Source organism: Rhinoraja longicauda, chromosome 7, assembly GCF_053455715.1.
Source record: "Rhinoraja longicauda isolate Sanriku21f chromosome 7, sRhiLon1.1, whole genome shotgun sequence".
In the NCBI taxonomy this organism is placed as follows: Eukaryota; Metazoa; Chordata; class Chondrichthyes; order Rajiformes; family Arhynchobatidae; genus Rhinoraja; species Rhinoraja longicauda.
The window spans coordinates 27,743,306-27,768,800 of NC_135959.1; the positions used below are offsets into that span (position 1 = coordinate 27,743,306).

Consider the following 25,495-nt stretch of genomic DNA (forward strand, 5'->3'; position numbering starts at 1 on the left):
ATAATAAAGAGGGCATATCTAATTCTTGGCAATAGCGAATGTGTACTCTAAATTTAAACGCAGTTAATAACCTGGAAAATGTGGGTTGTGGGACATGGATTGGATCATAAATAGACCTTGGGATTTCCCTTGGGGCTCCTGAATTATTAATGTGCTGTATTAGTACAATTAATCCTTCCATTTATTTATAAGACACAATTTTATCTGTTGCATATGTTTCTCTTCTGCTCTCCAACCATGCTACAGTGGAGCTTGTGTCTTTTTACTGTTGCTTTAACCTCTGCTGTGCTGATGCTGTCTGTCCTGCTGAGCAACCAAAATGAAATAGAGGTTTATTTTTAGTGTGTTATTTCAGTATTAGGTATTCTGCACAGATAAATTTGTATTCTGTTAATAACTACCAGTCCCAATCAATTTGTACTAATGTTTGCATTGTTATGGCAACTAACAATGTGGATTGAAATGCAATTATGCCTTTCCTGTACAAAGTACCAAATGTATTGTCTATGGACTCTCCTCAACTTATTTCTGCCCAATACAAGTTTGAATTAGATTCTGAAGGATTTGATTATGGAATGTAAAATGGTTACATCATTATAATCAAACATGTGAAATCATTTCCAGCAGAAAATAAACACCGAATTAGCATTCTTTTCATTTTGCACAATATTTGTTAACAAACGTGCACTTCTGTTCTCCCAGTGTAATATTGACCTTTTTGAGGCAGTGACTGTCAAAGCATCATGTCTTAAGAAGATAGACACAAAATGCGGGAGTGACTCATGGAAACATAGAAAATAGGTGCAGGAGGAGGCCATTTGGCCCTTCGAGCCAGCACCACCATTCATTGTAATCATGGCTGATCGTCCACAATCAATAACCCGTGCCTGCCTTCTCCCCATATCCCTTGATTCCACTAGCCCCTAGAGCTCTATTTAACCCTCTCTTAAATCCATCCAGTGATTTGGCTTCCACTGCCCTTTGTGGCAGAGAATTCCACAAATTCACAACTCTCTGGGTGAAAAAGTTTCTCCTCACAGTTTTAAATGACCTCCCCTTTATTCTATGTAGCAGGTCAGGCAGCATCGCTGGAGAAAGGAATAGGTGATGCTTTGGGTCGAGACCCTTCTTCAGACTGAGCATCACAATAAACACTTTGACCACTTATTTCAGCTCTCAATGAATGCGTGTACTTTGCAAGCGGATGTTAAGCAAGCTAACTGATAGGTATTTGGAGATTTGATCGACCGAAGGTTAATTATTTACAGATACTCCATGCAAGTTGCTAACAGATTATGCATTTAATAAACAGGAGTGATTAACAGATGTATCTCCTGCAACCCCCATCCCTGACAATGAATTTTGTAACTATTTGGCGTGCCCACAGATCATGTACAGAAATCACTCTGATGAGTTAAACATGATAAATAATTCTTAAGAGGTCCATAGGTTGAAATGATGAACTTTATTAAATTAATTGGTTCCTTCTAGAGTAAAACACGTTCCACCACATTTTGTGCTGTTTATTTCTTGGATATTATTGGTATGTTAGTTGCTACTGTAGATGGATTCAACCTGGCTCTTTGATCAGTAGGTTCTTGATATGGATTATTTTACTTTATTGGTCTTGGGACATGAAGGGGGGGATGTGGTCCGTCCCATGTAGTGTGAACTGCACTGTTTGTCAGTTTAGGTTTATATGTCAAGACCATGCAAATTCACTCATAGGACAGAATTAAAAACATATATTTGGTCTCTGGAAGCAGAAGATTTATAGAATCTGAAATCTAGCTTGCATGATATGTGTTCAGTAAACACTGCATCAGGTAGGGAACTTTGCTCCCAGAGAGCTCTTCAATTCAAGAATACTTTGTGGAAGTGGGAGAGAGGGTAGGGTGAAAATTAACAACCTTATAAGGAAAGAATGTGGATGACTTGGAGCTCTGCAGTGCAACAATAAAATTCATACCTTGTTTAAGAACCATTAGTCATGGGTGCAAGCACGTTTGCTCATAGGAACCAAATTAAATTCATACTTGAACAAATACTTTCCACGATTGACTAGACTGGACTTATTTTTATTGTGGCTATGCTCATCAAGAAGAGAGTCGTATGAAAACAAATTGGGTATCTGTTCCATTGGAAAAAACAGTTCCTCTCAGAATTGGTGGCTTTTAACCACTTAACTGGGCAGAGGTTTTGTGCACAATCTTAGGAAGCTGTTAGGTCAGTGGAAGTTTCAAATTCAAAACGGTGACTAAAATTGTGACTGTATCGTGATGCAGATTATCCAGAGAGAACTTCAGAATAATGTTGGTAGACACAAAATGCTGGAGTACCTCAGGCAACATCTCTGGAAAGAAGGAATGGGTGACGTTTCAGGCCGAGACCCTTCTTCAGACTGTTCTCCTCCTCTCTCCGACGAGAGTTCAGCTACTTTTCAGAATAATGTTTATTTGTTCTCAGGAGATGACTACCACGAATATTGTAGTTCTATTACATCAAATAGGTAGATGTCCCACAACAGATAGGGCAAGGGGGCTAATGAGCAGTGGCACATCTCATTCTTGAAAGTTGGTCAGAGCAATCCACCCCTAAGCCCTGCCTATTTGTAATAAGAAGGAACTGCAGTTGCAGGTTTATACCAAAGAGAGACACACAGTACTGGAGCAACTCAGTGGCTCAGCAGACTAAAGAAGGGTTCCGACCCAAAGTGTCACCTATCCATTTTTTCCCGAGATGCTGCCTGACTTACTGAATTACTCCAGCATTTTGTGTCTTTCAAATCCTTGCCCGTGCCTGCTCCTGGATTCTGTTCTGTGCTACCTGTTGTATGCTGATTTTAAAGGCAGTGAAAGCTATTTCCTCAAAATTTGTTGCCAATTAAAATGCACTCCTGAACTTGTTCATCCCTAATGACAGCAGCAAGATGGGCTAATTTATCCTCCCCAAGATACTATAATTTCACTTCTCATTTCTGACGGGCAGTTAATTGAAAAGCTGGCTCTGACTGACATCATTCAAACCCTTTTCAAATTGAAATAAGCATGCTCTTGTACAATCTGGTTATATAACCATATAACAATTACAGCACGGAAACAGGCCAGTTTGGCCCTTCTAGTCCATGCCGAACACTTTCTCCGACCTAGTCCCATCTACCTGCTCTCAGACCATAACCCTCCAATCCTTCCCATCCATATACCTATCTAATTTACTCTTAAATAATAAAATCGAGCCTGCCTCCACCACTTCCACCGGAAGCTCATTCCATACAGCCACCACCCTCTGAGTAAAAAAGTTACCCCTCATGTTACCCCTAAACTTTTGTCCCTTAATTCTGAAGTTATGTCCCCTTGTTTGAATCTTTCCCACTCTCAAAGGGAAAAGCTTACCCACGTCAACTCTGTCCGTCCCTCTTAAAATTTTAAAAACCTCTATCAAGTCCCCCCTTAACCTTCTGCGCTCCAAAGAATAAAGACCCAACCTGTTCAATCTCTCTCCGTAGCTTAAGTGCTGAAACCCAGGCAATATCCCAGTGTGTAAAAGAGAAGTAGCCTCTGCACATGCCATGAACTCTCAATCGACCCCTCAAGTTTTTTGCAAACTTAATTGATTGTAAAATTCACTCTTATTTTGATGTCTCAGAAGGAAATCACCAGTTGCAAGATGAATTATGATATTATTCTCTGTACATGCCCTATGGATACTGCGTAGAGACAGTCAAACATGGCTATCATCTAAATTTGCAATGATACTTCTGTTCCCGATGTTGGGGAAGTCCAGAACAAGGGGTCACAGTTTAAGGATAAGGGGGAAGTCTTTTAGGACTGAGATGAGAAAGTTTTTTTTCACACAGAGAGTGGTGAATCTGTGGAATTCTCTGCCACAGAAGGTAGTTGAGGCCAGTTCATTGGCTATATTTAAGAGGGAGTTAGATGTGGCCCTTGTGGCTAAAGGGATCAGGGGGTATGGAGGGAAGGCAGGTATGGGATACTGAGTTGGATGATCACCCATGATCATATTGAATGGCGGTGCAGGCTCGAAGGGCCTACTCCTGCACCTATTTTCTATGTTTCTATGTCCCTTTACTTTGGCATCAGCTGCGTAGGAAGTTTGGAGTTAACAGACTTGCTCACAGCAAAAAATAATTGGATTTGTGTATCAAACTAAAATTAATTGAGATGCCTTGGTCTATATATTTTTTGAACCTTTCTTTGGCATTTGTTTACATAGAGCAGCAGTGAAAGGGAACTAGTGTAGGAAGGAAATGCAGATGCTGTTTTAAACCGAAGATAGACACAAAAAGCTAGAGCAAAAGGCAGCATCTCCGGAGAGAAGTTAATGGGCCTTCCTCAGGGAACTAGGTCTATTGCTGGTAGCCTGCAGCCAGAAGTATATATGAAAGCATCAGAGTCAAGTGATCTGCAACGGCAGCATTTAGGACAATGGTGCCACACAAGAATTCATCCTTGGAACTTCTCCGGTAATGGAAGACCACAGTCAGAATGAATTTGTAGTAAACTTTAAATCACAGATGAAGCACAGTATGCCTCTTCATTATAGAAAATACATTACAAGTCCTTCCCAGGTTATGAAGGTCAAACCCATGGACACTGTATGTATCAACAAGCATTTGGGAGACTGATGCAGTGATAGAGTTGCTGCCTTACAGTGTCAGAGACCTGAGTTTGTTCCGTACTACGAGTGTTGTCTGTATAGAGTTTGTACATTCTCTCTGTGACCACATAGTTTTTATCGGGGGCCCTTTTTCCACCCACTACTCCAAAATTGTACAAGGTTCTGGGTGAATTGCCTTCTGTAACTTGTAAAATGTCCCTGTGTAGGATAGTGCTAGTGATCGCTGGTCGGCGCGGACTAGGTGGACCGAAGGGCCTGTTTCCACACTGTATCTGTAAAGTCTAAAAGACTGGTGGGATGGATATGCTGGTTACAGTGAGGCTGTAGGCATCTTCTACCAGATAGCCATGGGGCATTTGTTCAAGCCTTCCATCCTCCATTCCCTCTTCCCAACTCAGCCGCAACCATGAGGGGCTGGTTCAAACTGAGGAAGAGCTGGGAGTGCTGAACAGATAAACTTGATCACTCACTGGCGGCTGCTCTTCCAGTGCCTGCTTGCTCTTCCATCACAGCTGTTTCTGTGATCCTCTCCCATGCACTACTTTTGTTTGTTTCTGACTTATGAACAGTTTGAGCTCTGAACAGTTTTCATAACCTGGGGACTGCTTGTATTAGCCTGGATTTTCTGTTGACTGAGTTACGATGAAGGGATTTTATTTGGGGATTGTCAAGGGGACAAGTTGTAGAATTCATCCGGTCAATGGATTAACGGGAGCATGTAGAGGATGAGAAGACTGGCAAAAGATCGTCAATTGTTGCAAAATGCAGGGCTGTAGGAACTGCTCATGGCCTGTTACTTTAATTATCTACCCCACTCTGTGTCTGCCCTTTCTGTTAGTGGGCTTCTGCACTGTTAAAATGAGACCCAACACAAGCTTGAGCAACAGCACCTTGACTTCCATCCAGGCGCATTGTAGCCTTCTGGACTCGAGGCCGAATTGCACAATTTTAAGGTAACTTGCTTTCCCTGTCTGCGTCAGAACTGCTGTAAGTTATCCATCTATGATGTTTGCTCAGCTTTCTCTTTCCACCATCACTGGCTGAATTACTGGGCAAGCCCCACAGCCCTGCATTTCACAACTTTTTAAACTCCTTTGTTTGTATTCTTGGTCTTAAACCTGCCTCCATTAGCCCTTGACTTTTACACCAGATTTGATGAAGTGTCTTTGACCTGAAACATGAACATTCTTTCTCCACAGATGCTACCTGACCGTCTTTGAGTATTTTTCAGCATTGACTGTTTACATTTTTTTTGATGAACAGGAAGGAGACAGAGTTGAGGACTGTCCAAGCATGAATGGCACGCTCAACTGATTATTCAACTGATTGCTTTAAAAACTCTTGACACTGTTCAATTCCAGCAGCATTGTTCGGCATTAGACTGTCCCATTCAATTCATTGTTTCAGGAGAAAAGACCTGTATTATGTCTTTGCTTTAATTGCGCATTAAGCTATACATTTGTCGATTTTTATTTTTAGTACTCTAACTATATAATGAGCTCTGGTCTGTGATACTTTTAACAACACAGATTACTGAAAGACATAAATTTAAATCAAACCCTGAAATTTCTGTCTAGTTTCGTATTGAAACCATATGTGATACAAATGCCGAGACAAAGGGAGCACTGAGTTACAAATAGAATGTAAAAGTTCAGCTGGATATCTCTGGCCCCGAGAACATATTTCCAGTATTAATCAGAAGCCAAGAGCATGCTGCGCTTGGCAAGACCCAATAATATTTCATTTGCACCTGATGCTGTTACTCAATGAAAATTTTATTTTGTTTTAACACAGTCCATTGAACTTTATGTATCGTAGAGGATGTGTGACATTTTAAATTATACGTACCAGTATGCCCAATAAAACATATAAGATTGATTTGTTTTCAAGGTGCAGGGGAGTAGTTACAGTACTAGAATAAATAAAGACGTGTGCATATATATAGCACCTTTCACAAGCTCACGATGTCTCAAAATACTTCAACGTAATAAAATACTTTTCGAGTCTTGTGAAGAAAACGCAATAGAGAATCTGGATAAGATGATTAATAACAGAAAATGCTGGAGACATTTAGTGTCCAGTCAGTGGGCTAAAACAAAATACAATTTTGTGTGTGAAAGGAGGTGGGTAGATCAGAACGAGAGAAAAGGGAACGAGAAGAAGGTTAACTGAAATTGGGGAATTCAATGTTTATGCTGTTGGGTTGTAGACTACCCAGATGGAATACGAAGTGCTTAGTTTAGTTTAGCTTAGTTTAGAGATACAGCGCGGAAACAGGCCCTTCGGCCCACCGAGTTTGCACTGACCAGTGATCCCCACACACTAACACTATCCTACACACACTAGGGACAATTTACACATATGCCAAGCCAATTAACCTACATATCTGGACGTCTTTGGTGTGTTGGAGGAAACTGAAGATCTCTGCGAAAACCCATGCGGTCACGGGGAGAACATACAAATTTCGTACAGACAGCACCTGTAGTCGGGATCGAATCCGAGTCTCAGGCGCTGCAAGCACTGTAAGGCAACAACTCTACTGCTGCGCCACCCTGCCGCCCCATGCATTGTACTGTTCTATGCTCTAGGTGATTTGCCTGCAGGCTATTTGACTAAGGGGGACTGACTGACACAGGCCCTAGCTATGCCTGCCTCTTTGTCGGGTACGTCGAACAATCCCTGTTCTGAGCGTACACTGGCCCCATCCCCGAACTCTACCTCCGCTACATCGACGACTGCATTGGTGCTACCTCTTGTACCCATGCAGAACTCACTGACTTCTTACACTTCACTTCCAATTTCCATCCTGCCCTTAAATATCCTTGGACTATCTCCGACATCTCCCTCCCATTTCTGGACCTCACCATCTCCATCACAGGAGACAGACTAGTGACTGACATCTACTACAAACCCACTGACTCGCACAGCTATCTGGACTACACGTCTTCCCACCCGGTCTCCTGCAAAAAGTCTATCCCCACTTCCAATTCCTCCGTCTACGCCGCATCTGAGCCCGGGATGAGGTGTTTCACACTATGGCGTCAGAGATGTCCTCATTCTTCAGGAAACGGGGCTTCCCCTCTTCCATTATAGATGAGGCGCTCACTAGGTCTCTTCTACATCCCGCAGCTCCGCACTTGCTCCCCCTCCCCCCCCCATTCGTAACAAGGACAGAATCCCCCTCGTTCTCACCTTCCACACCACCAGCCAGCGTATCCAACAAATCATCCGCCAACATTTCCGTCGCCTACAACGGGACCCGACCACTGGCCAGATCTTCCCATCCCCTCCCCTTTCTGTGTTCCGCAGAGACCATTCCCTCCGTACCTCCCTGGTCCACTCGTCCCTTCCTACCCAAACCACCCCATCCCCGGGGCACTTTTCCCTGCAACCGCACGAGATGCAACACCTGTCCCTTTTCCTCCCCCCTCAACTCCATCCAAGGACCCAAACAGTCTTTCCAGGTGAGACAGAGGTTCATCTGCACCTCCTCCAACCTCATCTATTGCATCCGCTGCTCCAGATGTCAACTTATTTACATCGGCAAAACCAAACGCAGGCTTGGCGATCGCTTCGCTCAACACCTGGGCTCAGTCCGCATTAACCAATCTGATCTTCCGGTGGCTGAGCACTTCAACTCCCCCTCCCATTCCCAGTCCGACCTTTCTGTCATGGGCCTCCTCCAGTGCCATAGTGAGTCCCACCGGAAATTGGAGGAACAGCACCTCATATTTCGCCTGGGCAGCTTGCAGCCCAGTGGTATGAACGTTGACTTCTCCAACTTTAGATTGTCCCTCTCTTCCCCTCCCCCTTCCCAGATCTCCCACTGTCTTCCTGTCTCCACCTATATCCTTCCTTTGTCCCGCCCCCCTGACATCAGTCTGAAGAAGGGTCTCGACCCGAAACGTCACACATTCCTTCTCTTCTGAGATGCTGCCTGACCTGCTGAGTTACTCCAGCATTTTGTGAATAAATACCTTCGATTTGTACCAGCATCTGCAGTTATTTTCTTACACTACCAGTTGGCTCTGACTGCCCACAAGAGTGCAGGCTTTTGGGATGGAATGAGCAGAGAGCTGATGTTGCCCACGCACACAGTTAGCTCAGTGACGGACTCTGTGAAGTGAATTTCCAACATGTCCAACAGCTCATTTCCAACAGTAAAGAAGATGAGATTATCATCGCATCACATTTAAAAATAGAACAACTAGAGCTTGACATTTGCTCTCATGATTTCACAATGGTGCATTTGGTATTGCCTGATATATAATTTGGGATTAATTACTACTGATCTATCCTAGGGTGTGTGAATAAATAAATAAAATATATGAGTGCTTATCAGCCAGGGCTGAAGTTCAAGCACTGATAAGTGAAAGCTTCTTTGTGATCAGGCCCTCACAAACTTTATGACAAGGGCGTAGGCTGAGAGGCATTTGGTTGAGGTTTCAAAGTTGTTTTCAATTGGGAAATCTCTCTGCCGTGGATGGGAAGAATGAGGGTTAGTCTTGGCTGGGATGGCCATAGGTTGAGTGGTGTGGCAGGCAGCCTTAGATACACAGATACATTAAAAAAATAGGTGCAGGAGGAGGCCATTTGGCCCTTTGAGCCAGCACTGCCATTCATTGTGATCATGGCTGATCATCCACAATCAGTAACCTGTGCCTGCCTTCTCCCCATATCCCTTGATTCCGCTAGCCCCTAGAGCTCTATCTAACTCTCTTTTAAATTCATCCAGCGAATTCGCCTCCTCTGCCTTCTGTGGCAGAGAATTCCACAAATACACAACACTCTGGGTGTTTTTTTTTTTTTCTCACCTTAGTTTTAAATGGCCACCCCTTTATTCTTAGACTGTGGCCCCTGGTTCTGGACTTCCCCAACATTGGGAACATTTTTCCTGCATCTAGCCTGTCCAGTCCTTTTTATAATTTTATGCGTTTCTATAAGATCCCCTCTCATCCTTCTAAATTCCAGTGAATACAAGCCCAGTCTTTCCAATCTATCCTCGTATGGCAGTCCCGCCATCCCGGGGATTAACCTCGTGAACCTACGCTGCACTGCCTCAATAGCAAGGATGTCCTTCCTCAAATTAGGATTTCTTGATGGCCTTGAGACGGCCGACTTGTTCCAACATGGCGTTAAGGCAGTGACTGTTGGCATGGAGTGGCTTCACACTGAGCTGTCCCTTTCAGCAGAGGAGGGGGGAGGTGAATGTGCAGTCCTCTGAATTAATCAAAGTAGGCTTGCAGATGTGTTTTATTTAGACATTCAGCATGGAAACAGGCCTTGGGCATATCGAGTCCACACCGACCATCGATCACCTGTTCACACTAGTTCTACATGATCCCATATTCGCATCCACTCCCTGCACACAGGGGCCAATTAATTTACAAACATCACAGATTACAAATGTGTTGCTATCAGATTCCTATTATAATGGGACCCAATTTCTTAATTTGGGTTTAGAGCACATTAATAGGTGGCTTCGAATGAATAATATCTTCATGTATACAATCTGTGGGAATTCTATGGAGGTAAAGAGGTTCCACTTAAAGGACTTCACGCTGGATTCTGCTAGTGGCTGACTGTGCTGACTATTATACGACTTTGTTAACGGTGATAAAGAAGAATTGCTCTGAAATTCCAGAATGTTTTCTTTGACCTAATAACAAACAAAATCAATAGATTGCAAACTGATTTACATACATCGGGGAACATGCCAGTACGTTGCAGACATCAACAACTACATTTGGAAATTTCATATAGTAAATGATTCTTGTGGTTCTGGCAGCCCTAGACCTCTCTGAGAAACCATCCTTCCTCATTCCTGACTTTCTGCTCATCCTCAAAGCACGAAGCTCCCTATTTCCCTCCGGATCTCTGCCTCTCACAGTCTTGTGTTAAGGCACTTTTCCAGCCATTCCCTGAAGCTGAACCTTTGGACCAAGATTTTGGACATCTGCCCTGATGGCTGTGTAGCTCTGATAGTAAAAGTTATGTGAATCAGTTTGAGATATTTTTATTTAAATTATTGTAGAATTACAAGTTTTTGTTATTTTGGGATATTATCTTTAAAGTCTTGCTGTTGTTTTCTAAAGCAATCCTTATCCTTTGTCTATTTTAAACTGACTCTTTATATATCTGAAGTATTCCTACAGTGGCACAGTCTATAGACCACTTGCCTCAGTGCCAGTGAACCAGATCAATCCTGACGCTGGGGTGCTGCCTGCGGAAAGGTCGTGCATTTTCCATGTGATTGTGTGGGTTTCCTTGGGTGCCCCAGTTTCAATCTGTACAGGTTGATAGGTTACTTTGCCATTGCAATTGCCCCTGATATGTAGGTGAGTGGTGGAATCCGGAGTTAATTGATGAGAATGTGGGGTGGGGTGATGAAAAACAATGGGATTACTGTAGACAAGTATGTGTTGGTTAGGATGTACTCAGTGGGCCGAATAGCCTGCTTCTGTGTTGTGTGACTCTACAGTTCTGTATTACAATAATAGAGATTAAAAAGTTAAGAATGATTAGTCGATGGTCACTCTTTAAAAGACAAAAAGCAGAAAAAGGATTTTAAACCATGGTCAATAATAGGGAAACAAATGGGATTTTGTGTACATTAGTAGAATTGTTGAAAGCAATGGGTACAGGATATTATCGTGTCCATACCCGCAGCACTTTTTTCTTTCTGATAAAGGTCATTTTGGCTCTGCAAAAATGCTAAAATGTACTGCTTTAGGCTGCTGGGCATGATGAAATTAAACATTTCCAGTGCCAACCTCAAAAGCACAAGGTTAAAAATTCCAAGAAGAATTAGATGCAAACATTTGATCTTGCTTTCATATTTCTGCATCCAGCAGATGATGTTTTAGGCTGGGATTTTTTCAGTAAAGACTCCTTTATATATGGCCAGTGAGATAGGATATTCAATATTGATGTTTAGTCTTTCCTTTGTCAGCAAGGTGGAGCATTTACGGGGGAACATTTATTTTACAATGTCTTTATTTATAATATCATTATTGCTCGCTAAAATTAACTGCCAAGCAGTGAGCCTGTGACAGAGCCTCACAAGCTGCTTTTAGAAGGAATGATTTGCCGCCGGCTAGCTGCTGGTTGGTGTGACATTGATGAACTTGTAGCTTTCCCTGAATACCTGAACATCTTGGAGATTTCTCAGTGTATTTTTTGTTGGTTCCAAATTTACTGGAGTGTTTTAGTATGTTTGCTTCTTCCAATAGATGACAACAAAGAGGTGAACAGGGTGTTGCTCTGATACGTTTAACGACGGCATGGATTTTTGTTCCCCCTCCAGAATCATAGGTTTCTAAAAGTAATTGACTAGTTCTTAAATTAGGATTGTTCCAGCCTCTGATATACCAGAGAAACTGGTCCTTGCCAGAGACAGAAACAGAAAGCTCTCATTATTCATTATTGCAAGGTGCTGACAATTCTTAGTGTAGTCCGAATTACTGGTAGAGACCCTCCCTACCCATCGACACCAGCATCAGGACAGATGTCAGGAGAGATGTCCAGGAGGACAGCTATGCTTTCAGTGGGCAGGCCAGTGGTCAGTTACTGGAGGACCTTGTAAACCATTCACCCACAGAGTTACTTCAGTTTTTTGTGTCTAATATCACCTTGTTAACATCACAGCTGCCTGGCCCTGGGTTAGAGGTCCAGCTGATTCTATTTGTTTCACTGTGTGGGATAGTGGTATTTTGGGAGAAAACAGACATACTCCATTTTGGAGAGATGACTACCAAACTGTTTGCAAATTCCTCAACATATTTAATCTCTTTGTTAAGATAGTGTACAATTAACTAAATTTACTTCCCTCCCCTGACATTAGTCTGAAGAAGGGTCTGTACCCGAAACGTCACCCATTCCTTCTCTCCCAAGATGCAGCCTGACCCGCTGAGTTACTCCAGCATTTTGTGTCTTCCCTCCCCTGACTTCAGTCTGAAGAAGGGTCTCAACCCGAACCATCACCCATTCCTTCTCTCCCAAGATGTTGCCTGACCCACTGAGTTACTCTAACATTTTGTGTCCCTCCCTTGACTTCAGTCTGAAGAAGGGTCTCGACCCGAAATGTCACCCATTCCTTCTCTCCCGAGATGCTGCCTGACCCGTTGAGTTACTCCAGTATTTTGTGTCTAACTCAACTAAATTTACTAATCTCAATCCCAATTATATCAGGCATCTTTTTGAACACATGGCAAAAACTCATATTAACATCTGGGTTCCACCTCCTTTGCATCTGTGCTCTTGCAAAGGATCATAATAAGTTACATAAATTGCATGGTTTGATGTCTGTTTCTGATCATCTGTGTAATCCAATGGCCTTGAAATGCCTATTGTTATAGTAAGTTGTAATATTGCCTGTTTAAATTTGAATTGGGAAGCTACATCCATAAGAAAACAGATCATGGATGCAGAATTGCCAAACTCGTGATTTAACACAAATTTGGCAACATTTGGCAACAACAAAGCTTGTTCATAAGTTTCTAAATCCTTGATGTTAAGGAAATGTTGATTAGGATTAATATGAGGAAAGTTGCTTCCTAGTAGAGTGGGCTTATTCTAGGCTCATTGTCCTGACCTTTTGTTACTCCACGATCAGTCCCACTGAAGCAAGTTATCTGCTTGTTAAACACTTTGATTTTTATGGGCTTCCAATGATTTGCTCAGCTAGGTTGTCACTACTTCCCACAGCTACTGTTTTTAAAGTATTATTGGTACAGTTTGTAAAAACGTAGGGCAAAGAATATTCTTTCTGCTTCTCGGGGCAGCACAGTGGTGAAGCTAGTTGAGCTGCTGCCTCTTGGCACCGAGACCCGAGTTCAATCCTGACGCTAGCTGCTGTTTGTGAGGAATTTGCCTGCTCTCCCTGTGACCACCTGGGTTTTCTCTGGGTGCTCAGGTTTCTTGCCACATCGCAAAGATATATGGGTTAGTAAGTTAATTGATCACCGTAAATTGCCCCACAGGGGAGCAGTAGAACTCGTGATAGTGGGTGGGGAGACCGGATCAAGAAAATATGGTAAGAATGAAAACGACTGAGATTAATGGGGGATTAATGACAAATGTGCAGTTGACAGACGATGGACACTCAATGGGCTGAAGGGCCTGTTTAGCACTGTGTCTCTCTATGACTCAATGCTCGTTTCAATGCATCTGTCTCCTTTTCCCTTTTCCGTCCATGTGCATCTTTCCTCAATTTACTGAAACATTATGAGGTGACAGAATTGTTATTGTTCCTGAAATATCCAACCCCTTGATTGAGCAAAATCATTCTTTAAAATGGCCTTTAATCTCAGCCGCCCAAAATACTTTTCTTGTTTTCTTTTATCTCCAGCCAACCAAAAGCTGCAGTTAGTCCCACAAAACAGATCATGGGTGCAGAATTGCCAAACTCATGATTTGCAGTCAGCTCCGGGGCTATGCATTTTTCCCCTTGTAAATGCACAAGAGGCCCTCATCAGTAATAATATCCTCAGGCTAGCAGAGGGGCTAATAACCGGAGATTCCCACAGCAGATCCAGCAAATAATAATCACTAAATTTTAACCGGAGGCATTTTACGGAATATGATTATTTTTTTAATATCCTGCAAACGAATATGTTCCAGGGAGGAAATCTGCCATCCTTGCCTTGCTTAGCGTTTATGTAACCCTCGCCCCAACATTGTGGTTAACTCTTCGATGCCCTCTGCAATGGTTGAGCAAATCAGAGTATTACCTGAATGGTGACCGATTAGGAGAAGGGGAGATGCAACGTGACCTGGGTGTCATGGTGCACCAGTCATTGAAAGCAAGCGTGCAGGTGCAGCAGGCAGTGAAGAAAGCGAATGGTATGTTGGCATTCATAGCAAGAGGATTTGAGTTTAGGAGCAGGGAGGTTCTACTGCAGTTGTACAGGGCATTGGTGAGACCGCACCTGGACCAGTTTTGGTCTCCTAATCTGAGGAAAGACGTTCTTGCCTTAGAGGGAGTACAGAGAAGGTTCACCAGATTGATCCCTGGGATGGCGGGACTTTCATATGAAGAAAGACTGGATAGACTAGGCTTGTACTCTGGAATTTAGAAGACTGAGGGGGGATCTTATAGAAACATATAAAATTCTTAAGGGGTTGGAGAGGCTAGATGCGGGAAGATTGTTCCCGATGTTGGGGGAGTCCAGAACCAGGGGTCACAGCTTAAGGATAAGGGGGAAGTCTTTTAGGACCGAGATGAGAAAACATTTCTTCACACAGAGAGTGGTGAATCTGTGGAATTCTCTGCCACAGAAGGTAGTTGAGGCCAGTTCATTGGCTATATTTAAGAGGGAGTTGGATGTGGCCCTTGTGGCTAAAGGGATCAGGGGGTATGGAGAGAAGGCAGGTACAGGTTACTGAGCTGGATGATCAGCCATGATCATATTGAATGACGGTGCAGGCACGAAGGGCCGAATGGCCTACTCCTGCACCTATTTTCTATGTTTCTAAGTCACACAATCCAATTTAAAAATAAGCAATAAATGCTGGCCTGTGACTATCCCCATCCGTAAAAATATACGCGTTCAAAAAAACATTGGGATTGAGAAAGCACTTGGGATTTGAAATAGCTCAACGAAAGTGAAAATATTTTAAAAAATGCAATTTAAAAATAATTGAGATTTAATATTTTTAAATTAATTAGTAGAAATAAATTTTGAAATTGTTTTCTCTTTCACCAATAAAATTGGGAGCGGTTCAGTGGCGCAGCGGTAGAGTTGCTGCCTTACAGCGACAGATACCTGGATTCAATCCTGGCTACAGGTGCGGTCTGTATGGAGTTTGTATGTTCTCCCTGTAACAGCGTGGGTTTTCTCTGGGTGCGCTGGTTTCCTCGCATACGCCAAAGACATGTAGGTTAATGGACTTCGTTGAAATTGTAAATTGGCCCAAGTGTTTAGGATAGTGCTAGTGTATGGGCTGACCGCTGGTCAACATGGACTTGGTGGGCTGAAGGGCCTGTTTCCGCACTGTATTTCTAAAGTAAAGTCTAAAATTCCATGTCAGCAACAACTAACAATCAATTAGAATTTGCACGTTCATTTTGCATTAAGAAATTTGCAGATGACTCAAAACTTCTTTGTAATCTATGAACCAATCCTGTTTGCCTCTGGAGTGTTCAGATAATTATTAAAAAGATTAAATGATTTTGTGCGTCAATTGGTGTTTTAATTATTTCATTTTAGTTGTTCTTTAGTGTGACTGAAAGTTGATGTTTCAGTTGACTTTTTTATTTAAATCAGGAAATGCTCAAATTTGCCAAAGTAATTTAAAAAAAATGTAAAATCTCCCTTGACTGAACTAAAAATAAAAGTTTGAAAATTTTAGCCCTCATTTTGGCACACTTGGACTCAACACAAGTCAAATTAGTCACTCGAGAGATTGTTTGACTCTGGTTCTAAGAGCTCATTTGCACCTCATTCAACAAAGAGTGACTTTTCAATGTGTTTTTCTAAACATTTGGAAGTCGTCAGTAAGAACCTGAAGTTCATGTCAGCTCATGATTTAGGAATGGAGACAACTGTGCGCTCTGAGGATGCACTAAATTACTGACACCAACTTGTAGAAATTCTCCCTTCAACTCCCCATTTGCATGCCCCTGAAGCTACAGCCAAGTTTCCCCCATTGTAATGGAAGAGCAACAAAAGATGAGCATTGGGTACTCCGGTTTGCTCCAAGGTCCCAAAGAAATAGATGGGAGAATTGGACTGCTCTGAAAGCTGGCATTGACTTGATTGGCAAAATGGTCTTTTCATCTCATCCCTGGCCTTTGTTCAACAAACTGCCCAACAAATAACCCCCATGCCCTTGTTCACCTATTACTGGCCATCATCTGTTCTGACCCTTCTCTATCCGAGCTTTCTTTCCCACCCTTGGGCAATCGCTCTGAAGAAGGACTCTGACCCAAAATGTCGCTAACCCATGTTCTCCAGAGATGCTGCCTGAACTGCTGAGTTACTCCAGCACTTTGTGTCTATCTTTGGCTGACTGGTCTCCTCCTATGTGATTAGGAAATATGAAAAAATGAGAATATTCAATTCAATAAAACAAACGTTAAATTAAAATTGTTTTTGGAAAAAACGCTTGCCGTCATCATTTTCCATCTCGAGAATTCCTGTTGATGTGACTGGCGGGATGATAGCTGTGGGGCATCTTCTGCTATGTCCAATGCGGGCAGCGGGTATCTCTAAGCTGAGGACTTGCATGAAATGGACTGAACAATGGCTGTTTACTCTGGAAGTAGTAACGATAGCTAGCACTATTTGACTTATTTTATCTTGATAACAATGATCCATTCAATGATAGTTCATTACCTTCAAAGTACTGTATGCAACACATTACAGGGATGGGGCGTCAGGACCACACAGCCGGAAGCCTACTCGTGTGGAGTTTACACATTCTCCCTATGACAACTGAAGCTCCAGCTTCCTTCCCCATCCTAAAGGTGTGTTGAATGGCAGGTTAATTGGTTACATTGCCCCAAATGTGGTGGAATCTGTGGTTGGGAAGGGGTGTAGTTGTTAAAGAAAATGGAAGGATGGGTCACAGGGAAAATTTATTTTGGAATGGGATTGCTGTGTGAGCTAGCATGGACTCCATGAGCCAAAATGGACCATTGAGTCATAAGGAAATGCAGAATATGCTTGCACTCGAGTCTTAATGAGTTTTGGGGGGGAAAAAGGGAATATTTCTGTAGAATAAATCAATCTTTTGCCAGTTCTAAAATAGTTGGATTGGGAGTTTGTACTCCATCTTCAATGATTTGATATTTATCTTTTGTACGTTATAAATTTCTATGTCCATATTTGTAATGGAAGCAAGCCACAGCCAATGTTACAGTGTAATTACACCCTGTTGACAACGGGGTGATTGTGCAGATAGTTTAAGGAATTGTGAGATAATATGTTTAGCAGGCAGCTATTTCCTTAAATAAGGACATGAGCAGTTCACAGAAAATACACTGAGACTTTTAATATCCTAAAAGAAAGATAGTTGGGGTTTCAATGTAAAACTTGGAGACACTAAACTAACTAAAGCTATGGTTGACAATATTCTGTTATGTTTTGGCTCTAGCTATAATTGTGTGGGAAGAATGAGAGATATAGTGAAGTATGGTAAGAATGAAAACATTTCACGGGCTTCTGGTGTTCAAATTCAGGATAAATGGATGACTTGGTACTGCTTTATTTCAATTGCTTGTAAAGGTTTGCCACCTTATTATTTGCCCCATTTTTGTAGATCAATTACAATTAAAACAAATTAATCTTAATGTGGATGAATAACTGATGGTCCAATTCCCTCCTATGTGAGGACAAATCTTCATAAAGCTAGAAATATTGCATCATATCAATAATATTGCATAAAATGTTGGTAACTTCAATTATTTCAACTTTTTAAAAAGCGATACAGCACGATTGTCCAGTACACTAGACTGATCCTACACACTAGGGACAATTTACAATTTTACCAAAGCCAATTAACCCACAAACCTGTACGTCTTTGAAGTGTGTGAGGAAACCAGAGCACCCGGAGAAAACCCACGTGGTCACTGGAAAATCGTACAAACTTTGTACAGACAGCACCCATAGTCAGGGTACTGTGAGGCAGCAACTCAACCACTGTGCTGCCCCTGCCGATATTGTTCTTCCTAGATCTTATGTAGTTTGCTACCCAATCCCCAAATTCTCCAGTTCCCTTCAGTGACCTGTAACTCGCACAACATTTTCAATCAATCCAAGCAAGGTTTAGTGAAATGGAGACATAAAGATTGCAGATCTTTAAGTCTTGAGCAAAAACAAACTGCTGGAGGAACCCAATGGGTCAGGCAGCATCTGTAGAGGGAAATAGACAAACAATGTTTCGGGTTGAGACCCTGCTTCAGTCTAAAGGAGCCTCCTGATCTGAAATATCAACTGTCAATAGACAATAGACAATAGGTGCAGGAGTAGGCCATTCAGCCCTTCGAGCCAGCACCGCCATTCAATGCGATCATGGCTGATCACTCTCAATCAGTACCCCGTTCCTGCCTTCTCCCCATACCCCATCACTCCGCTATCCTTAAGAGCTCTATCCAGCTCTCTCTTGAAAGCATCCAACGAACTGGCCTCCACTGCCTTCTGAGGCAGAGAATTCCACACCTTCACCACCCTCTGACTGAAAAAGTTCTTCCTCATCTCCGTCCATTTCACTCCACAGATGCCGACTGGACAGTTCCGTTTCACCAGACCTTTTTTTTGCTTAGGGTTCAGTAAAGTTGTTTTTGTTTTCTAAATAGCACTCGCATGGGAGGAACAGCTTCTATAGTTGTTTCTTTTTGTTCAAGGTTAAGTGGCTGGCAGAGTTGTCTAGCATGAGTGTTCTATAGGGACTGGACTGGCATTGGGCAACTCCTTAGCAACTGTTACTCATGATCTTCCAAGCCTGAACAAATTGGTTTTTTTTATTTGTGGAGATCAGGGTAGTAACATAGCTTAGAACTTGCGTCAGTCTTTCTGTTAAAGCGATCAGTGAAATGAGAGCTCAAATATTTGGAGTGATAAGATGAAATTTGACGACACGCAATTATGAATTTTCCTCTTCGTGCAGTTAACTAATGTATGAGTTACAGGCAAAGCTTGGGAATATGTTCAAGCTTTGAATTAGTGCAGATGATTCCTTGGTGGGAATTTTATTTATTTTTGACACTGAGCCCAGAACTGCACTTACTAATTAAATCTATGTGTGCATTAAATATCACTCCATGGTATCACTACTCTTGAACTTCTTCACAGCTTGGCCCAATGAAAGCAAGATTGGGACATTATGTTTCAACTTTACAAAACACTGGTTCGGCCGTACTCAAGAGTATTGTGGTGTTCTCATCGACAACTATAGGAAGGATATAGTTGTGCTGGAGAGAGTGTTGAGGAGATTCATCAGGATGTTGCCTGGATTGGCAGACTTTAGTTATGGGGAAGAGATTGGATTGTTTACCCTGGAGTAAAGGAGGTCACAGGATAGAAGTATGGAAGATTATCAAAGGCATAGATTGGGTGGATAGTCAGAATTTTTTTTCCCTTGGTAGGGGTATCAAAAATAAGAGGGCATAGGTTAAAAGTGAGAGGAAGAAATTTTAATAGGGATCTGAGGGGTAAGTATTGTATAACGAGTGGTTGATAATTGGAACATGCTGCCAGTGGTAATAAAATCAGTTTAGTTTAGTTCATACCGTCATTGTGTTTAAGAGGCAGTGGACAGACCAGGTGTAGAAGGATGCGGTCCTGATGGGATCAGTGTATACTAGACGACCCATGGACGCGTTGGATCCCGTTGTTACTAAAGGCTCTCTGGGCGTGCCGCCGCCATGCCCAGCAACCCTCCCCGACTGCACACGCGAGGATACCGGGCCCTGCAATCCTCCCCCAACTGCACAGGTGTGGCTGCCTGGCCCGTTGAAGTGGGCTGTTGAAACTCGCCGGGGGCAGGGAGGAGAGGAAAGGGGAGAGGGAGGCACTCGCCCCGGGCAGCCATTGTGGCGGCCAGCAGCAGAAGAGCGGTCGCAAGGCGCTGCGCCATGTTTGTCCTGCCGGTGGCCATCTTCTTTGACCTTCTCTCTTCCGCCGCGCTTCTTCAGACTGATCATCATTATGATTTTAAGTATGATCTTCATAGTGACCTTCACTATGATTGTACCTATGTGCAGTAAGATTTTTACTGAACTGTATGCAAGAAAGAATTTCACTGTACCTAGGTACATTGTGACAATCATTGAACCGTTGAGAGTCGGAGACAACGAGAGTAGTCTTTCAGCTGTTAGGCAGCGGCTGTAGGAAGATCAGCATGGTGTAACACAAAGACATCAAAGACCTACTGAAAGTTCACCTGAGAATGGCACGAGGAGGTATAACTGAGAAGAAAAATATTCTCAGCATCTATTTGTATCTTGTACTCTATTTCAAATGTAATCATTAGAGATACTGCGCGGAAACAGGCCCTTCGGACAACCGAGTCCACATCGACCAGCAATCACCCTGTACACTAACCTACACACACACTAGGCTCAATTCTACAACGTATGGAAGCCAATTAACCTACAAACCTATATGTCTTTAAAGTGTGTGAGAAAACCGGAGCACACGGGGAAAACCCACGTGGTCATAGGGAGAACGTACAAACTCTGTACAGACAGCACCCATAGTCAGGATTGAACCCGGGTGTCTGGCGCCGAAAGGCAGCAACTCTACCGCTGTGCCGCAAATGTTAAGCACAGCCCATATAATTTTTCTTATCGGACTCGTGTTATCCTGCAGCGTGTAGAATTAAGCCACAGTGGTTTTGCAGTTGTTGTCAATGCTGGTGACCCTTCACCGAGTTAGCTGGCTAATGGTTGGAATTTAATTGCAAATGCTGCTAGGTCATTGTGGATTAGTGCTAGCTGCTGAGGTATGCTTTTCAAATTCTGAGCACCTCCCTCCCCTCTGAGGGCCGGATGGCAAGAGCTGCTCCGGTGATTCAGCCGATGAATGAGGTGGACCCCTGATTTCAAGCTGATTCTCCTCTCCCGCTTGGTGTGGTCCACAAGGACACATTTTGAAGGTGGGGTTTGTATAGGAGGCTCAGGGGTTTGAACAAGACTTAATGTTCAGGCTTTACAATGTCCGTAAATGTCTTCATTTTTGTGCTCTTTCAAAGCTGCATTTTGAGGTCAAATTGTGTGAGGTAAAAGTGATTCCTTGACATAGTTTAAGAAAATAACTGCAGATGCTGGTACAAATCGAAGGTGTTTATTCACAAAATGCTGGAGTAACTCAGCAGGTCAGGCAGCATCTCAGGAGAGAAAGAATGGGTGACGTTTCAGGCCGAGACCCTTCAGACTGAAGAAGGGTCTCGACCCGAAACGTCACCCATTCCTTCTCTCCTGAGATGCTGCCTGACCTGCTGAGTTACTCCAGCATTTTGTGAATAAATACCATGACATAGTTTGATGAAATGCTATTTGGTTGGTGTGAATAAAGTGACATAATTTCTCCAATATTCTTCATTACTTGGTCTTTTGAATTCCATAACTAACTGTAGTTCAATAACTAACTGAAGTTTAGACTTTAGAGAAATAGCGTGGAAACAGGCCCTTCAGGTCATCCTTGCTGACCAACGTTCACTCCATACACTAGCACTATCCTGGCGCTGTAAGGCAGCAGCTCTACCGTTGCGCCACTGTGTCACCCCTTCAAGTTCGAGACTAAAATGTGTTCTCCACGATTCTTCTCATTGCCAACCTAATCTGGCTTGGAACGCTAACCTTTCAGTACAACTCTTTATTCAACCTCTATGTTCCTTTTCAGAATATATTGCATTACTCATTACCTGGAGCTGTGTCGACTGCAATGGTAATATCGAGTATTGATACAGATCAGCTGCTCAGTGTTGAGACTTTGACCAATATTAATACCCACAGTGTAGACTTCCTCATACAAAGCTAGATTGGGTGAAGAATGCAGTGCACTTTGAAACCTTGAGCCATTCGGTTATACGAGAACTGTCATTAGATATTTGAATGATTAGACCAGGGATTGTGTTATGAGTTACGGAAGTGATCCTGTAAAGCAACAAGTGTGGGGAGATGGTGCCTCCCTCAATGTTACTTGAAAACTAGCTAATTGAAAAATTCATTGCCTGTTTGCATGTGAAAAGTTTAATCTAAATGATGAGTTGGCCTGTTTGTTTTTGGATGCGCTTGTTAAACTGGAACAGGATTGAGTTAAAGTAAAACTGCTTTAGGCTAATTCATCACGATCTGTTTGATTATTCCCTGCCAGTTCTGTTTGTGCAAAACGTTTTTTTTTCATCCCTGACTAAATTTATGCTGAATTGGGAGAAGGAGTTTGAAGAACTGTAGGTGCTTGATTGTAATCAGGTGCTCATCAAAGTACCATTAAACTGTAATGAAAGTATCCACCATCATCTTGTGAAGCAGTGAAGCAATAATCTTAGCAATTATCACCAATTGTAAGGAAATGACCTGAAATACTTTTGTTTTAACATTTGATTGCAAACTTCACCTGGGTGATAGTTTTCACCTGGGGCACACTCTTGTATTTGCAACAGACCTAGAAATGAGGAGAGCAGTTCAAAACATTTGTCTTTTTTTAATCATTGTTTCTCTCTGGTAATTGATTACTGTGCTGCCTTGAAAATGCTTCCACGAGATATAACTGACCTTTGCCATGGTCAAGAAAGATCCCTGTTGCTTTGTGTTCTCCTGGAAGGACCAATAGATGAATTAATAAAGAGCCGATTATATATTTTAACTGAAAAGTATTTTAAACAGGAACAGCTGAAGTAAATTATCCTAATTAAATGATTTTAATTATTGCAGGCGTGAAGAAACTGAAAGGAGACTCAAAAACGTAAGTAGTCTGCCGGTTATGAATAGCTCTGGTGTTCTTTCTTTCAAACCACTTTGTACATTTTTGTTTTAATTTCAGAGCAACATTTAGCAATCATTTTAAAAGCAAAAGCTCCAACTGATTGAGTTGACACGCTTTGATGTGGATAAAATTTAGACAAAATTATGGTTTGAGTTCAGTGCTGTTATCCGCGGCATAAAGCCCTGATATGGATCTAAATTATTGCTGCCCATGTGGCAAAGTTCTCAGATCCTAAATTGATTTTTGCCTAATGAAAAGGATCTACAATGATTTGGCAATACACGATGACCTGTCATTTCCAAAACGGCTTGAAACACAAAGAAAGCAGCTGCTAAATGGAAATCAGCCTGGACCTCAACTGGATATAGCAGCCACCTAATCCTGAGTGACTGCAATGCTTTGGACTGTTCTTTGTAGTCATGAGATACTTATAGAACTTATTCTGAAAGCACTGGAGTTTGCATTCGGACCACATTCTTTTCATTTCTCTCTGAAAGATTTCCCCCCATACATTGTAAAGATGTGGCCCTCATGATATTTATGTTTAATGATAGTTGTATCAGTTTATTTTCATAGTGCATTGAGTTTGAACTAATTCATTAAGCTTTAGTTTTGTTCTAGGAGTGTGTGTTGTGACCTTTTTATCTATGTCTTTGTTGCTGTGAGATTCAATTACTTTAATGTGCTTAACATTTAAAATGCTCCTGTAAATCTACCTCCTTGACAACTTTCTTAACAGTAGTTTCAATGTCCTATCTGGCCTGTTGGTAAATTTAGCTTTATATTGTTGCTCCAAGATACCTTTGGATGTTTTATCAGATCAAGCAGCTACATGAATGCAAAGTTGTTGTTGGTAACCTTTTATGTTGCTATTTGAACGTTAATTCTACTGATCGGAACATTTATTTTATTGTGTTGCAGAAATATCTGAATTGTACATTCTTTCCCCTGATATACCTTGTAATTAGCTGGTTTAGTTGTAAACTTTACCAATCTGACCATTTGAATCTGCAATGATATCATAATATCTTTTCCCATACACCCTCCTCAAATTCAAAGCTATTTCTGTTTTTTATCTTTGTCTCTGAAAGAGATTTATCTATTTTAAATGCATGACTCCCAGTTATGAGTGCAGGGAGTGGAGAACTGATGGGATTGCAGTGATCATGTTGATGCAATGGAAGGATAAAGAGGAGCAGGGAGTTCTATCATGAACCTTAGTTATATTGGCATAAACTTTACTAAAGCAGATTGAAACCAAAATCATTGACACATTAACTCTGTTTTTCTTCCCACAAATGTGTCCTGAACTACTGAGTATATCCAGCATTTTCAGTTTTTATTTGATCACTGAAACAGTCAATATCACTGGTTGTCAGAGCTGCCTGTGTGGAAGTGGCCTTTGCAAACTTCTGACACTTCTTATCAATGCTATATGTTACAGCCTCATCGGGTAATCTTTGTATCGAAATTCATCCCACTCACCTATCAGGGTGTGTTTAAGAAATTAAATTTGTCTGCTTATTGAGGGCTCCATTACCTCTGGGCCTGGAAGCTACAGAATATTAAAATACGTCTCATTGACAAAGAAGCAAATCATTGCATTACATGAGTATAAATATAGACATGAGAAAAGGGCATGTTCCATGAATTTAATTGAGCAATGTTATTTATTTATGTATTCTGATTTTCTATGTCAAACACTTATGGATAACGGTATCCTTACAGGTTTTGATCACAATATATTGGCTTGGTAGAAGAGCACGTTCTGACCCTCACTATAATGGACCATACCTTGACCTGAGTGCATTTGAGGGGCTGTTAGGACAGACGCTGACCAAGGTGAGTTACAAATGTTTGCAAGCCTTGAGGTAGACTTAGAAATACTTGAAGCAGTTAAATCTAGCAGACTTCTGTATGATATAGGGAGCAACATTTCCATTGTGCATTTCCACAAATTCCCCAGGACGCTAGAGAGATTCATTATTAATCACGTCTGGTTTGCAGCTAATATTGAGAGGGATTGGAGATAGCAAGATGAATACATCCATCTATTTGTGAGCAAACTGTGAGAGATGAATGTCTATATCAGGGGTGGCCAAACTTGCTTAATGTAAGAGCCACATACGATAAAGTTCAGATGTTTGAGAGCCGCAAGACATGAACAAAAGAGCCGCAAGACATGAACTTAAATATTTTTACTAACCATGAACATTAAATTTACGTTTTATTCCAATGGGGTCTCAATTCATACCCAGTAAATAATTATAAAGCTTGAAATTTTTTCTTATTTACCTTTTATATTAACTGTGATGTAAAAAGGAGCTCAGCCAACATATTTCCACGAGCCGCATATTAAAGGTCAAAGAGCCGCATGTAGCTCGCGAGCCGCGGTTTGGCCACCCCTGGTCTATACTGTAGGATCA

At 42.0% G+C, this 25,495-nt stretch overlaps 1 protein-coding gene across 2 annotated transcripts in view; it reads left to right on the forward strand.

The window, feature by feature from the left end:
* LOC144595159 (LIM domain only protein 7-like) overlaps positions 1 to 25,495 on the forward strand; it is a 210,896-nt gene that overhangs the window by 105,340 nt on the left and 80,061 nt on the right. For both annotated transcript variants that reach the window (XM_078402296.1, XM_078402297.1), the window contains exons 5-6: positions 23,018 to 23,048; positions 24,798 to 24,911. In XM_078402296.1, the coding sequence (XP_078258422.1) occupies positions 23,018 to 23,048; positions 24,798 to 24,911 (145 nt within the window). The remainder of the gene's footprint in view (positions 1 to 23,017; positions 23,049 to 24,797; positions 24,912 to 25,495) is intronic.